The sequence below is a fragment of the Mobula birostris genome, chromosome 26, assembly GCF_030028105.1.
Source record: "Mobula birostris isolate sMobBir1 chromosome 26, sMobBir1.hap1, whole genome shotgun sequence".
NCBI classification, from domain to species: domain Eukaryota; kingdom Metazoa; phylum Chordata; class Chondrichthyes; order Myliobatiformes; family Myliobatidae; genus Mobula; species Mobula birostris.
This window is the reverse complement of record NC_092395.1, coordinates 349136-365593: the sequence shown is the minus strand read 5'-3', so window position 1 is coordinate 365593 and position 16458 is coordinate 349136. Positions and strand designations below refer to the sequence as shown.

Below are 16458 nucleotides of genomic sequence, written 5' to 3'. Positions count from 1 at the left end.
ATTTTACCTCTTTCAAATCTCCTCTGTTTTTGACGTTCCAAGGAATACAGTCATAACCTATTCAACCTTTCCGTATAAATCAGGTCTTCCAGACTGAGTAACACCCTTGTAAATTTTCTCTGCACTCTTTCAACCCTGTTTATATCTTTCCAGTAGGTAAGTGACCAAAACTGCACACAATACTCCAAATTAGGCCTCACTACGGTCTTATACAACTTCAACATAACACCCTATTGCCTGTATTCAATATATGGATTTATGAAGGTCAACCTGCCGAAAGATTTCTTTATGACCCGATCTATTCTGGATTGGGTGTTGTGCAATGAACTGGAATTGATTAGAGAACTGAAGGTAAAGGAACTCTTGGGAGGCAATAATATTATAGCGATGAGCTTCACACAGAGCTAGAAATAACGACACGCAGTCTGTAAGTTGCACTCGAGACTAGTTTATTCAAACTTCGCGGCTCTGGCTTTTACGGAGTCCCGTTCCCACCCTCTCCGGTCGGAAATGACGTCAGAGGTGCATTACAAAAGTCTCTTCCCACGCACGGGCTTTCTCCCCTCGCTGGTGAAGAAGGCCCAGTGTTATTTTGGGGCTGGCCTCTCTGCCGACGCACACGTCATTTTGTGAGCCGGTTTGCCTGCGTAGAAAGTGGGTCGCCACATAACCCCCACCCCACCAGAACCGGCGATACACCCCCCAGTGTCCACAGTCTGAATCAGTCTCTGTTTGGGCGGTCTGCCCCTGCACCACAGTGCCTGAACCTGGACTGCCTGCGCCAAGTCCACATGGGCCGGTTTGAGTCGGTCCACCGTGAAAACCTCCTCTTTCCCCCCAATGTCCAGAATGTACGTGGACCCATTTTTCCTGATCACCTTGAATGGCCCCTCGTATGGCTGCTGTAGCGGTGCCCGGTGTGCGCCCCTTAGTACAAATACAAATTTATAGTTTTGCAAGTCTTTGGGTACGCAGGTCGGGATCTGTCCGTGCTGTGAAGTCGGTACGGGGGCCAGGTTGCCGAGCCTTTCGTGTAGTCTGTCCAGGACTGCTGCGGGTCCTTCCTCTTGTCCCCTTGGGGCTGGTATGAACTCTCCTGGGACGACCAGGGGTACACCGTACACCAACTCGGCCGACGAGGCGTGCAGATCCTCTCTGGGCACTGTGCAGATTCCGAGCAGGACCCAGGGAAGCTCGTCCACCCAGTTAGGCCCTTTCAGGCGGGCCATGAGAGCCGACTTCAAGTGATGGTGGAAGCGTTCCACTAGTCCGTTCGACTGTGGGGGGTAGGCAGTTGTGTGGTGTAGCTGTGTTCCCAACAAGCTGGCCACATCTGACCACAGGCTGGAGGTGAACTGGGCGCCTCTGTTGGAGATAATGTGGGCCGGTATCCCGAAGCGTGCTACCCAGGATGCAATCAGTGCTCAGGCGCAGGAATCGGCGGTGGTGTCGGTGAGCGGGACCACCTCTGGCCATCTCGTGAACTGGTCTACCATAGTTAGGAGGTACCGCGCTCCTTGTGACACTGGCAGGGGCCCCACGATATCCACATGGATGTGGTCGAACCTCCAGTGGGTGGGTTCGAACTGCTGCGGTGGGGCTTTGGTGTGCCGCTGCACCTTGGCTGTTTGGCACTGCGTGCACGTTTTGGCCCATTCGCTGACCTGTTTGCGAAGTCCGTGCCACACGAACTTGCTGGAGGCCATCTGGACGGTTGTCCTGATAGATGAGTGCGCCAAGCTGTGTATGGAGTTGAAAACTCGCGGCCGCCAGGCTGCCAGGACGATGGGGTGAGGTTGGCCGATAGCCACGTCACACAGGAGGGTCCTCTCACCTGGGCCTACGAGGAAGTCTTGCAGCTGCAAACCCGAGACTGCGGTCATGTAGCTGGGCATCTCGTCGTCTGCCTGCTGCGCCTCCGCCAGTGCTGCATGGTCAACCCCCTGGGACAGGGCTGGAATGGCTGGTCTGGAGAGTGCGTTTGCCACGACGTTGTCCTTTCCCGAGACATGCTGGATGTCTGTCGTGTACTCGGAGATGTAGGACAGATGTCGCTGCTGGCGGGCCGACCAGGGATCGGACACCTTCGTGAACGTGAAGGTCAACGGTTTGTGGTCCGTGAATGCGGTGAACGGCCTGCCTTCTAAGAAGTACCTGAAATGCCAGGTTGCTAGATAAAGTGCCAACAGCTCCTGGTCAAAGGCACTGTACTTGAGTTCGGGTGGCCGTAGGTGCCTGCTGAAGAATGCCAGGGGTTGCCAGCGCCCCTCGATGAGTTGCTCCAGCACCCCACCGACTGCTGTGTTGGATGCGTCCACTGTGAGGGCAGTTGGAATGTCCGTTCGTGGGTGCACCAGCACCGCGGCGTCTGCCAAGGCTTGCTTGGCTTCAACAAAAGCGGCCACGGCCTCTTTGTCCCAAGTAATGTCCTTGCCTTTACCTGACATCAGGGTGAACAAAGGGAGCATGATACGGGCTGCTGAGGGGAGGAAGCGGTGGTAGAAGTTCACCATACCAACGAACTCCTGCAGGCCTTTGACTGTGTTGGGCCGGGCGAAGTGGCGGATTGTGTCTACCTTGACGGGCAGAGGTGTTGCCCCGTCTTTGGTAATCCTGTGGCCCAGGAAGTCGATGGTGTCGAGTCCGAACTGTCATTTGGCCGGGTTGATCGTGAGGAGTAGAGCTGGTGGAGGTGGGACAGATGCTCCTGACGACTACTACTGGCTATGAGCATGTTGTCCAAATAGATGAACGCAAAGTCCAGGTCGCGTCCCGCCGCATCCATTAGCTGCTGGAACGTCTGTGAGGCATTCTTCAGGCCAAATGGCATTCGGAGGAATTCGAACAGGCCGAATGGGGTGATGAGTGCTGTTTTGGGGATGTCTTTAGGGTGTACCAGGATTTGATGGTACCCCTGGACGAGGTCTACCATGGAAAAGATGCTTGCCTCGTGCAGGTTGGCTGCAAAGTCCTGTATGTGAGGCATGGGGTAGCGACCTGGAGTTGTAGCCTTGTTCAGTCTGCAGTAGCCACCGCATGGTCTCCAGCCCCCGGCTGCTTTGGGCACCATGAGCAGTGGGGAGGCCCACGGGCTGTCAGACCGCCGTACGATCCCCAAATCCTCCATCCTCTTGAACTCCTCCTTCACCAGGCGGAGCTTGTCCGGGGGGAGCTTCCGTGCGCGGGCGTGGAGGGGTGGTCCCTGGGTCGAAATGTGGTGCTGTACTCCGTGTCTGGGCATGACTGCCGTGAACTATGGTGCCAGAACCAATGGAAAGTCTGCCAGGATTCTGGTGAATTTGTTGTCAGACAGCGTGATGGAGTCAACTTGGCTTCACCCAGGGAGAATGTCTGGAAAGTCTTGGCATGGACCAGTCTTTTCCCTTGCAAGTCGACCAGCAGGCTGTGAGCTCGCAAGAAGTCCGCCCTCAGGAGTGGTTGGGCCACGGCGGCCAGTATGAAGTCCCATGTGAACCGACTGGCACCGAACTGCAGCTGCACTGTGCGGGTGCTGTAGGTCCGTATTGTGCTGCTGTTTGTGGACCTCAGGGTGGGTCCCGGCTCCCTGTTGCAGGTGTCGCGGGTAAGATGCTGATTTCCACTCCGGTGTTGACCAAGAAGCGGCGTCCTGACTGTATGTCCCAGATGTACAAGAGGCTGTCCTGGTGACCAGCCACTGTAGCCATTAGCGGCAGCTGGCCCTGGCGTTTCCCGGGAACTTGCAGGGCGGGCGACAACAGCAGGCTTTTGTGCTCCACCGCTGGTGGTAGAAACACCACTGTTCATTGGCCTCCTCACTCCTGCCTCTGGGTTGTGTGCGCTCCGTTGCCGGGCCTGGTCTGGCCTGCTGTTGGGCGCGTGGCTTGATAATCTGTCCAATGGACGCCCCGCTTTCCCTCTTGGCTTTCCACAGCACATCTGCCCGGGCCGCCGCCTTCCAGGGGTCACTGAAATCTGCATCGGCCAGCAACAGATGTATGTCCTCCGGCAGTTGCTCTAGGAATGCCTGCTCAAACATGAGGCAGGGCTTGTGTCCTTCAGCCAGGGCCAGCATCCCGTTCATTAATGCTGACAGCGGCCTGTCTCCCAAACTATCTAGGTGCAGCAAACGGGCACCTTGCTCACGCCGTGAGAGGCCAAAGGTTGCTATGAGCAGCGCTTTGAATGCTGCATATTTGCCTTCTTCCGGGGGTGACTGTATGAAATCCTCAACCTGGGCGGCTGTCTCCTGGTCAAGGGAGCTCACCACGTAATAGTAACGCGTGGAATCAGAAGATATCTGCTGAATCTGGAACTGGGCTTCTGCTTGGTCAAACCACACGCGTGGTCGCAGCATCCAGAAAGTTGGCAGTTTTAACGAAACTACGTGAACAGATGAAGAGTCGATCGTCTTTGGTCCAAATCCCGTTTGGACTGTCGGAGTCATCAATGTAGCGATGTGCTACACACAGGGCTAGAAATAACGACACGCAGCCTGTAAGTTGACCTCGAGACTAATTTATTCAAACTTTGCAGCAATGGCTTTTACGCAGTTCTGTTCCTGCCCTCTCTGGGTGGAAATGACGTCAGAGGTGCATTACAAAAGTCTCTTCCCGCGTGTGGGCTTTCTCCCCTTGCTGGTGAAGAAGAAAGCCCAGCGCCATTTTGGGGTTGGCCTCTCTGCCGACGCGCACACCATTTTGTGAGCCGGTTCGCCTGCGTAGAAAGTGGGTCGCCACAATATCATAATATGATTGAATGCACCCTGCAATTTGAGAGGGAGAAGCTAAAATCAGATGTATCAGTATTACAGTACAGTAAAGGGAATTACAGAGGCGTGAGAGAGGAGCTGGCCAAATCTGATTGGATGGCGACACCAACAGGGATGACTGCATAGCAGCAATGGCTGGAATTTCTGGGAGCAATTCAGAAGGTGCAGGATAGATACATCAGAAAGAAGAAGAAATATTCTAAAGGCAGGGTGATGCACCTGTGGCTGACAAGTGAGTCAAAGCCACCACAAAAGCTAAAGAGAGGGCATATAATAGAGCAAAAATTAGTGGGAAGTTAGAGGACTAGGAAGCTTTTAAAACCTAACAGAAGGCAACTAAGAAAGTCATAAAGAGGGAAAAGATGGTATAAAATGGTAATCTAGCTAAATAATATTAAAGAAGGTACCAAAAGTTTCTTTAGACACATAAAAAGAGAGGCGAGAGTAGATATTGGACTGCTGGAAAATTATGCTGGAGAGGTAGTGATGGGGTACAAGGAAATAGTGAAGGAATAAATAGGTATTTTGCATCAGCCTTCCCTAGCAGTATGCCAGAAGTTTGAGAGTGTCAGTGGGCACAAATGAGTGAAGTTGCCTTTACTAGGCAGAAGGTACTTGGGAAATTGAAGGTCTGAATGTATATAGGTCGCTTGGACAGGATGATCCAAGGTTCTGAAAGAGGTGGCTGAAGAGATTGTGGAGGAATTAGTAATATCCTTCAAGAATCAATAGATTCTGGAATGGTTCCAAAGGACTGGAAAATTGCAATTATCACTCCACTCTTCAAGAAAAGAGAGAGACAGAAGGAAGGAAATTATAGACTGTTACTCTGACCTCTGGGTGGGAAGATGTTGAAGTTGATTGTGAAAGATGTGGATTCGGGGTACCAGAGGCACAGAATAAAATAGGCTGAGGTTTATCAAGGGAAAATTTTGCCTGACAAATCTGTTGGAATTCTTCGAAGAAATAACAAGCAGGACAGACAAAGGAGAATCAGTCGATGTTGGGTACTTGGATTTTCAGGATACCTTTCACAAGGTGCAGCACATGAGTCTGCTTTAACGAGGTAAGAGCCAATGGTATTACAGGAAAGATACTGGCCTGGATAAAGCAGTGGCTGATTGGCAGGAGGCAAAGAGTGGAATAAAGGGAGCTTTTTCTGATTGGCTGCCGGTGACTAGTGGTGTTCCATAGGGGTCTGTGTTGGGACTGCTTTTTTTTCACATTATATGTCAATAATTTGTAGCCAGGTTTGTGGACAATACAAAGATAGGTAGAGGGGCGGATAGCATTAAGGAAGCAAGGAGAGTGCTGAAGGACTTGGAGGTGATGTTTCCTATCGTAGGGAACAGCACCTCTGGTTTAGAATGGCGATGAGGATGAATTTTTTTTAGCCAGAGAGTGGTGAATCTGTGGAATTTGTTGCCACATTTGGCTATGGAGGCCAAGTTATTGGGTTTATTTAAGACAGAGGTTGATAGGTTCTTGATTAGACAGGCCATAAAGGGGTACGGGGAGAAGGCAGGAGATGGGGCTGAGCAGGAAATGGATCGGCCATGATGGAATGACAGAACAAACTCGTGTCATATGGTCTTATTAAAGAGTGAGATATAAGCAGAGGACCATGATAATTATGGAGAGCAGCATTGTGGGAGGTGGTAAAGAGAGAACAATGAAAAAGAATGTTGCAGGGAGGATTGGCACCATTCAGAGGCTGGAGAATCCCACACAGCAATGGACCGGATGGTGTGGGAAAGATCAGCCTGGAAGTGAGGACTACTAACCAAAAGTTTCCAAGAAATGTGCTATGCATTGAAGTTCACCTTTTTGAGGAAGGAATTTCATCTACATTTTCTTTCTCTGAGACTTTCATCTCACTATTTCCTTCAAAATACTGATCTCTTTTGAAGAACTGATTACAGAAAATTAATAGGAGCATTGGGATCTGAATGGTCAGATAATTTCATTTCATCGTAAATCCATGTAATTCTTGTGAATACACTTCCCTCCCCTAAACAGTTACTCTGTCAGTGAAGCTGTTTCCCTTTGTACATTAATGATTCTCCTGATGTTTCTTGTTTCAAAGGTGAAATGCTCCCTAGGGATCTGCCCTGGCACATCAGATTCTCCTACCTTTTTACTGTTGTCAGCTTTTCCCGAGGCAAACACTCATGCCAGGTTCTTACTGCCGCACTGTGGCGATGAGGGTGAGGGGTGCACTGAGGGTGAGGGGCTGCACTGAGGGTGTGTGTCATTGAGGGTGTATGTCGCTGAGGGTGTGTGTCACTAACGATGTGTATCACTGACAGTGTGTGTCACTGAGGGTGAGGGGTGCAGTGACGGTGTGTGTCACTGAGGGTGTGTGTCACTAACGATGTGTATCACTGACAGTGTGTGCCACTGAGGGTGAGGGGTGCAGTGACGGTGTGTGTCACTGACAGTGTGTGTCACCGAGGGTGAGGGGTGCAGTGACGGTGTGTGTCACTGACAGTGTGTGTCACCGAGGGTGAGGGGTGCAGTGACGGTGTGTGTCTCTGACAGTGTGTGTCACCGAGGGTGAGGGGTGCAGTGACGGTGTGTGTCACTGACAGTGTGTGTCACCGAGGGTGAGGGGTGCAGTGACGGTGTGTGTCTCTGACGGTGTGTGTCACCGAGAGTGTGTGTCACTGACGGTGTGTGTCACTGAGGGTGAGGTGTGCACTGGGATTGTCTCTGTCAGGTGGAGACAGCAGATCTCAGCTAAATCTGAGATGGTAAGGAGGAGGCATACAGGATTCCTAATTCCCTCTACAGTTAGTCAGAATTTGAATCAGGTTTTATATCACTGGCAAGTATCATGAAATTGTTGTTTTGTGGCAGCAGTACACTGCAATACATAATAATTAAAAGCTATAAATTAAGATATATACTATATACATACCGACAAAAATATATAAAAATTAACTAGGTAGTGAGGTATTGCACATGGATTCATTGTTCATTCAGAAACCTGATGGTGGAGAGGAAGAAGATGTTCTTAAAGAATTGAGTGTTTGTCTTCAAGACTCTCCACATAATAAGAATGCACCAGAGTGATATGGGAAGTCCCCTGATATGGGTGTTTTTTTGTGACTTGTAAACTAGGCATTTGGTTGGACTATGGTGCAGAGAAGTGATCAATTTCTCCAACTGAACTCTCCTGTCAACACCTACCATGAGGTCCTTGTGTCTGCCCCTCTCTCTGGGATCTGGTTTCTCCACACAAACTCTCCTGTCAACACCTACCATGGGGTCCCTGCACCCGCCAGTCTCTCTGGGTTCCTGGATATTCCCAAACTGGGCTCATCAAGATAGACGATGGTGGAAGGGAATTTCCTGTAGGAAGCTGCTGTGCATTCTCAAGACTCACCCACTTCAGGAGGGACCCCTAGGAAGGCGTAGGACAGGAGGCATTCTCCATCGACTGGGCTCAGTGTGGGTGAAACAAGCTGATGAATATTAAGGAAATGAACTGCAGATAAAATCTAGTAAATATTTGACTGAGGGAGTCATTGAATGAGTTGAAAATAAGTTTCTGTGCTGTAGTGTTCTATGACCTTATGACTGTATAAATGGTTATTTTTGACAGGTACCCAATCAAGACACCAAGACCTGGTTGCTATGGAGATAAATTTGAATATCCTGGCATCAGAACCTATGGGATTCGGGATCCGGGTGAGCGCTATGATGTCTACTGTTACATCAAGGAACTGAAAGGTAAGTTGGGCAGGGTGGAGGGCAGGGGTTGGCTTCAAATTCATTTATTGTCATGGGCATACATTTGTTTAGGTATAAATGCCTCAAAAGTTAGTTTTCTGAAACAGCAGCGTAGAACATTACAAGACAATAAGTTAATATAAATTTAAATTAACATACATAACCAGACATTGAAAATAAACACAATGACAGCAGTATGAAATTGAGAGAGAGAGAGAGAGAGAGAGAGATACACACACACACACATACATACAGTCTGAGGCAGTGTTAGGGGTTTTCAGGCTGATTCAAGAACCAGACGGAAATGGAAATGAAGCTGTTGTTGAACCTTGAGGTGTGGGTCTTCAGACTCCTGTGCCTCCTGCCTCATGGCAACACTGCGAGCGGGCATGGCCTGGTGATGGACGTTGCCTTCCTGAGACATTGCCTCTTGCTGATGTTGGCGATGGGGTGTGGTGGAGGGGGGAAGAGCTGTAACCGTGATGGAACTGGTTAGGTTCACCACCTGTGTACTGGAGTTTGTTTACCAGGCTATGATGCAACCAGTCAGAATGCTCCAGTCAGTGGGTCAGCCTGCATCTCTTGGAAGAGACACAGTCAACATTTCAGGTCAGAGACCCTGTTCTAAAGATGTCTGGCTGCAGGGATGGTGGGAGATTGTGGGGATAAATGGTAAATCTGGATTGTGGTTAGTGAGTGAGGGTGGGGACTTCTCTTGCTCTGGCTGAGAACTTGAGACAGAACAACAACAAGGGGTCCAACTTCAGGCTCCAGGGCTGTCAGCTGAGGTTGGACAGAAGGAGAGAGGGGACACAGAGTAAATCAGAGAAGTCACCTCATGCCTGTGACAGTGACTGAGAGCTAGATTTCTTTGTTCACAGGCTCCGTGTTTCATGAATCAGCCCCTCAGAAGTTGAACTTCTCGGAGGCAAGGCACCGGTGCCTGATCGAGGGGGCAGAGTTAGCCACCGCTGGCCAGCTGTACTTGGCGTGGAGCCAAGGCTTGGATCGTTGTGATGCGGGCTGGCTGGCTGATGGGAGTGTGCGTTATCCTATCAACATTCCCAGGAGGAATTGTGGTGGAGGTGTGCCAGGAGTAAGGACAATTTATCAACTCCCAAACAGGACAGGCTTCCCTGACCCTGGTTCCAAGTACGATGCCTATTGTTTCCGAGGTAAGATCTCAGTGTGGTGCTGTGGCCACTGGAGTGTGGTTATACAGACTGTGGGGGACAGGGAGCGTGGGTGATGTGACTGAACACCAGGACCACAGAGTCACAGAGTCCTGATCTGACCTGTGTGTTTTTCAATAACCTATGTGTTGTTAGTTAAATGAAGGTAATCTTGGTGAGAGAGACTGGGCTTCATATCTACAAATCCCACCTCACACCCTGGGCGTGAAGCATGGATGAAATAAATAACTCCTTCATCACGGATCAAGAACTCAGCTAGGTGTACTGTGGTGACACAGTTCCCTTGAGTGTCACTTCTTGACTTCCCATGACCTGGATTAGGCAGTTCTAATGTTCCATATTCACCGCTCACCCATTCCCTCTAAACGCTGATCTGCTCCACCACCGGTGCACTGTGGCACTGTCTACAAAATACACTGGACAACAGACTTTATTATTCAAGATTCGTCTAATTTCATTTCCAGTATACAAGCATAAAAGAGAATGAAATAATTGTTACTCTGGATCTGATGCAGCACAAAATAAAACCACAAAAAAAAAGAAAAATAACAATAAAAAGTGTGGAGGTGCTGATTAGTTGTCCTGGTGTGGATGCTATGTAGCCTCCTCCTCGATGGGAGTGGGACAAACAGTCCATGAACAGGGTGGGTGGGATCCTTCATGATGTTACTGGACCTTTTTAGCACCTTTCTGTATATAGATTGTTGATGGTGGGCAGGCTGGTGCCAGTGATGCATTAGACATTTTGACTACCCTTTGTAGAGCCTTCCTGCCCACCACAGTGCAGTTTCCGTACCAAGCAGTGATGCAGCTCGTTAGGATGCTCTCTACTGAATAGAAGATCCTACAATATGTAGTGGATACGGCCCAGCCCATCACGAGTAAAGTCCTCCCAACCATTGAGAACATCTACACAGAGCGTTGTTGGAGGAAAAGCAGCATTCATCATCAGGGATCTCACCACCCAGGTCATGCTGTCTTCTGGCTGCTGCCACCAGGAAGGAGGTACAGGAGTCTCAGGACTCACACCTCCAGGTTCAGGTATAGTTATCACCACTCAACCAACAGGCTATTGAACCAAAGGGGATAACTTCACCTGCCCCATTACCACAACCTATGGACTCACTTTCAAGGACTCTTCATGTTCTCGATATTGCTTGCTTATTTATTTATTATTAATATTATTTGTTTCTGTTTGTATTTGCGCAGTTGTTGTCTTTCGCAGACTGGTTAAAAGCCCAGTTGATGCAGTCTTTCATTGATTTTGTTATGGCTACTATTTTCTTAGGTATTTATTGAGAATACCTGCAAGAAAACAAATCTCATGTTTGAATATGGATATAGATATGTACTTTGATAATAAATTTACTTTGAACTTTTGAACCTTTCTGTGCATTTGTAGAATGACGTGAGTATGGATATGCATAGTCTAGTTCCCTTTAGCCTCCTCAGGATCAATGTGTAGTTAGCAGCCATTGGACAACTGCATCCCTTCACTTAGTACAACAAGCTGTCCATCTGTCCTTACTGTCACACACAGCTCTCTGGCTGTCTCCCTCTGCAATGACCATCCTCAGGAATATTCACATTGGGGGTCTTTCAAGAATGTGAACACTTGCAAGGTTACAGGCCCTGATGCAGTATCTGGTAGGGCTCTGAAAACCTGTGCCAACCAACTGGCAGGGGTGTTCAAAGACACTGAATCTCTCATTGCTACACTCGGAAGTTCCCACCTGCATCAAAAGGGCAACAGCCATACCAGTGCCCAAGAAGGGCAGTGTGAGCTGCCTTAATAACTATAGTCCAGTAGCACCCACATCTACAGTGATGAAGTGCTTTGAGAGATTGGTTATGGTTAGAATTAACTCCTGTCTCAGCAAGGACCTGGACCACTGCATTTTGCCTATCGCCACCATAGATCAATGGCAGACCTGACCTCATTGGCTCTTCTAGTGGCCTTGGATCACCTGGACAATACAAATACCTTTGTCAGGATGCTGCTTATCATAGTCATAGTCATACTTTATTGATCCCGGGGGAAATTGATTTTCGTTACAGTTGCACCATAAATAATAAATAGTAATAGAACCATAAATAGTTAAATTGTAATATGTAAATTATGCCAGTAAATTATGAAATAAGTCCAGGACCAGCCTGTCAGCTCAGGGTGTCTGACCCTCCAAGGGAGGAGTTGTAAAGTTTGATGGCCACAAGCAGGAATACCTTCCTATGACGCTCTGTGCTGCATCTCAGAGGAATGAGTCTCTGGCTAAATGTACTCCTGTGCCCACCCAGTACATTATGTAGTGGATGGGAGACATTGACCAAGATGGCATGCAACTTAGACAGCATCCTCTTTTCAGACACCACCGTGAGAGAGTCCAGTTCCATCCCCACAACATCACTAGCCTTACCAATGAGTTTGTTGATTCTTTTGGTGTCTGCTACCCTCAGCCTGCTGCCCCAGCACACAACAGCAAACATGATAGCACTGGCCACCACAGACTCGTAGAACATCCTCAGCATCGTCCGGCAGATGTTAAAGGACCTCGTTCTCCTCAGGAAATAGAGATGGCTCTGACCCTTCTTGTAGACAGCCTCTGTGTTCTTAGACCAGTCCAGTTTATTGTCAATTCGTATCCCCAGGTATTTGTAATCCTCCACCATGTCCACACTGACCCCCTGGATGGAAACAGGGGTCACCAGTACCTTAGCTCTCCCCAGGTCTACCACCAGCTCCTTAGTCTTTTTTACATTAAGCTGCAGATAATTCTGCTCACACCATGTGACAAAGTTTCCTGCTGTAGCCCTGTACTCAACCTCATCTCCCTTGCTGATGCATCCAACTATGGCAGAGTCATCCGAAGACTTCTGAAGATGACAAGACTCTGTGCAGTAGTTGAAGTCCGAGGTGTAAATGGTGAAGAGAAAGGGAGATAAGACAGTCCCCTGTGGAGCCCCAGTGCTGCTGATCACTCTGACGGACACACAGTGTTGCAAGCACACGTACTGTGGTCTGCCAGTCAGTTAATCAAGAATCCATGATACCAGGAAAACATCCACCTGCATTGCTGTCAAATTCTCCCCCAACAGAGCAGGGCGGATGGTGTTGAACGCACTGAAGAAGTCAAAAAACATGACCCTCACACTGCTCGCTGGCTTGTCCAGGTGGGCGTAGACACAGTTCAGCAGGTAGACGATGGCATCCTCAACTCCTAGTCGGGGCTGGTAGGCGAACTGGAGGGGATCTAAGTGTGGCCTGACCATAGGCCGGAGCAGCTCCAGAACAAGTCTCTCCAGGGTCTTCATGATGTGGGAGGTCAATGCCACCGGTCTGTAGTCATTGAGGCCACTGGGGCGTGGCATCTTCGGCACAGGACGAGGCAGGACGTCTTCCACAGTACAGGAACTACAGTTGAACTACATGTAGTATCAACTACAGTTCAGTGTTTAACACCATCATTCCTCCAGTTCAGATCGAGAAACCACAGACTTGGCGCTCTGTACCTCCCTCTGCAACTGGATCCTTGACTTCTTCACTGGAAGACCACGTCCTGTAGGGATTGGAAATAACATCTCCACCTTTCTGACATCAGCATTAATGCAGCTCAGGGATGTGTGCTTAGTCCCCTGCTCGACTCTCTCTACACCCATGACTGTGTAGCTAGGTACAGTTCAAATGCCATCTATAAATTTGTAGTCAACGCAACTATTGTTGGCAGGATCTCAGATGGTGACGAGAGGGCATACAGGAGTGAGATAGATCAGCTAGTTGAGTGGTCTTGCAGCAACAACCTTGCATTCAGTATCAATAAGACCAAAGAACTGATTGTGGACTTCAGAAAGAGTAAGATGAGGGAACACACACCAGTCCTCATACTGGGATCAGAAGTAGAAAGGGTGAGTAATTTCAAATGCCTGGGTGTCAACATCCCTGAGGATGTATCCTGGGCTCAATATATCGATGCAGCTGCAAAGAAGCACAACAGTGGGTATATGATAACAGTCAAGCTGGAAGATTGCTGACGGAACACCATCTGCTTAAAAAATGCCTTCACCCTCTGTTATGAAACGATAGCCGAGCCAAAAAAGGTGTTTTGGAGAATGATACACTTCCTCCACCTCCCATCCCCTGAGAGAGAGGTGCCAGATTCCTCATTGCCCTGGGCTGTCCAGGAATTGCATATCTCTCGGTGAGCAACTGTGAGTGACTCAGGGAGAAAATGAAAAAGGACACAGGGCAGGTGATTGTGAAAGATTCCTTTCATCGTAAATTAGCATTTATTACTGATCGTAACCTTGCAGATGTCATAAAACTGGTCCATTTTGGTGATTAGGAGGCTATTCATGTTCTAATGAGCTGTGCAAAGGCTGACCAGTGTAAAGGAAGTGCTGGAGAGTGGGGTGACACTGGTGACCCCTCTCGTCCCCACCGGCTACATCTCTAGGCTCTGTTACTATCACTTGGCTTCGTTGATGATCACATTGTCTCTGCTTCAGCCATGGGTGCAGTGAATCAGACCTGGTGAGAATATCTTCTCCAGTGGTCATTGTGTTTTATCTATGGCCTGCTTTCAAATCCCTCCTTGTGGAAATTTATTTATTGAGATACAGTGCACAATAGATACTTTCAGCCCTTTGAATTGTGCCACCAAGCAAACCCTGATTTAACTGCAGCTGAATTGCAGGACAATTTACAAAAACCAATTAACCTACTAACTGGCATGTCTTAGGCTTGTGGGAGGAAACTAGAGCGCCCGTAGAAAACCTAAACCTTCCACGGGTAAGACATAGAGTCCTTACAGATGACATCAGAATTGAGCTCTGAACCCCGGTGCTCTGAGCTGTAATAGTGTTGTGCTAACCACTACCCTACAGTGGTGCCCCTCAACAGCCCGCTGCCCTATCACACAGGGATAGTGAGGAAGTGTCTCTTACACACGCTCCAAGCAGAAGGCAGCATCAGCTCTTCCTATCTGTGGCACAAACCTTTCTTGTTTCTGAGTTATGGAGTTGTACAACATGGAATCAAGCCCTTTGGTCCATCTGCTCCACGCTGACCAAGGTGCCCCATTTGCCAATGTCTGGTCTGAAATCTTTTAAACCTTTCTCATCCATGCAGGTGAATCAGAATCAGTTTTGTTTTCACTTTAGAACAACCTCATTATATTAAGATCATTGTTTGACATAACAGTTTTACCAGTGACCATTCCCTGCCCAGTGTCACAGTGGAAATTCCCACCACTGCTTTCCTCCCCCTGCATAGCCTACCATTACATTCCTTGCTGCTGTGGGACAACACACACACACACACACACACACACACACACACACACACACACACACACACACACATCACCCCCCCCCCCACCTGGTGGGGTAGAAATGCAACTGTATCTTGGTATGGAGGTAAGGGCGTTCAGCACTCACAAAGAGTAAAACACACATGCATGAGCTTTTTTTTCCTGACACAAGAGATTCTGCAGATACTGGAAATCCAGAGAAACACACACAAGATGCTGGAGGAACTCAGCAGGTCAGATAGCATCTATGGAGGGGAATAAACAGTTAAGGTTTCAGGCTGAGATCTTTCATCAGAACTACAATTTCTCATGTTTTTCAGATCCCTCTACAGTTTCTCCCTCCCCATTTCTGCAGTGCCCTATGTTGCTGAATCACTCTTCACATCCTATGTATCCCACAAAGCACTCACTGCACCATCAGCAGCCAGACCCTCTTGAGATCGGTAATTCAATTTCTCAACCCACCTCTGCTGTACTTCCCAACACTCAAAAACAAAACAGAGGGCATATAATGTAGACAACACACATAATATAGAATATAGAATTTAAGGGGAAGTTAGCTGATTGGGGAACCTTAAAAAACAGCCATAAAGAGAGAAAAGATGAAATATGAAGGTAAGCTAGCCAATAATAAAAAAGAGGATATCAAAAGCTTTTTTTCAGATATATAAAGACTCAAAGTGAAATGAGAATGGATATTGGACCATTTGAAGAATGATGCTTGAGAGGTAGTAATTGGGGCCAAACAAATGGGGGATTAACTTAATAAGTATTTTGTGTCAGTCTTCACTGTGGAAGATACTAGGAGAATGCCAGCAATTTGAAAATATCGGGGGCAGAAATTAGTGTAGTTGCTACTACTAAGGAGAAAGTGGTTGGGAAACTGAAAGGTCTGAAGGTAGATAAGTCACCTGGACCAGATAGTCTACACCCCAGAGTTCTGAAAGAGGGGGCTGAAGATATTAATGAAGCATTATTAAAGATCTTTCAAGAATCACTGGATTCTGAAATAGTTCCGGAGGACTGGAAAATTGTAAATGATTATCGTCCAGTTGCACTTACATCCACTGTGATGAAATGCTTTCAGGTTGGTGAAGAAACATATCAGCTCTTGCCTGAGAAGTGACTTGGATCTGCTCCAATTTGCCTATCGGCACAACTGGTCCACAGCAGATGCCACTTAATGGGCTCTTCACTTAACCCTCGAACATCTGGACAGCAAAGATTCATACATCAGGATGTTCTTTATCGGCTACAGCTCAGCATTCAATACTATCACCCCCTCAAAACTAATCAATAAACTTCCAGACCTTGGCCTCAATACATCCCTGTGCATGGATTTCCTCATTTACAGACCCCAGTCAGATTGGATTGGCAACAACGTCTCCTCCACGATCTCTATCAGCACAGGGGCAACATAAGGTTGTGTGCTTAGGCCCCTGCTCTCCTTGCTTTGTACTTACGACTGTGTGGTTAA

At 48.3% G+C, this 16458-nt stretch overlaps 1 protein-coding gene across 2 annotated transcripts in view; it reads left to right on the top strand.

Moving 5' to 3' along the window:
- The window catches only part of ncanb (neurocan b), a 345873-nt gene that overhangs the window by 146467 nt on the left and 182948 nt on the right, over positions 1-16458 (top strand). For both annotated transcript variants that reach the window (XM_072244299.1, XM_072244300.1), the window contains exons 6-7: positions 8358-8485; positions 9367-9660. In XM_072244299.1, the coding sequence (XP_072100400.1) occupies positions 8358-8485; positions 9367-9660 (422 nt within the window). The remainder of the gene's footprint in view (positions 1-8357; positions 8486-9366; positions 9661-16458) is intronic.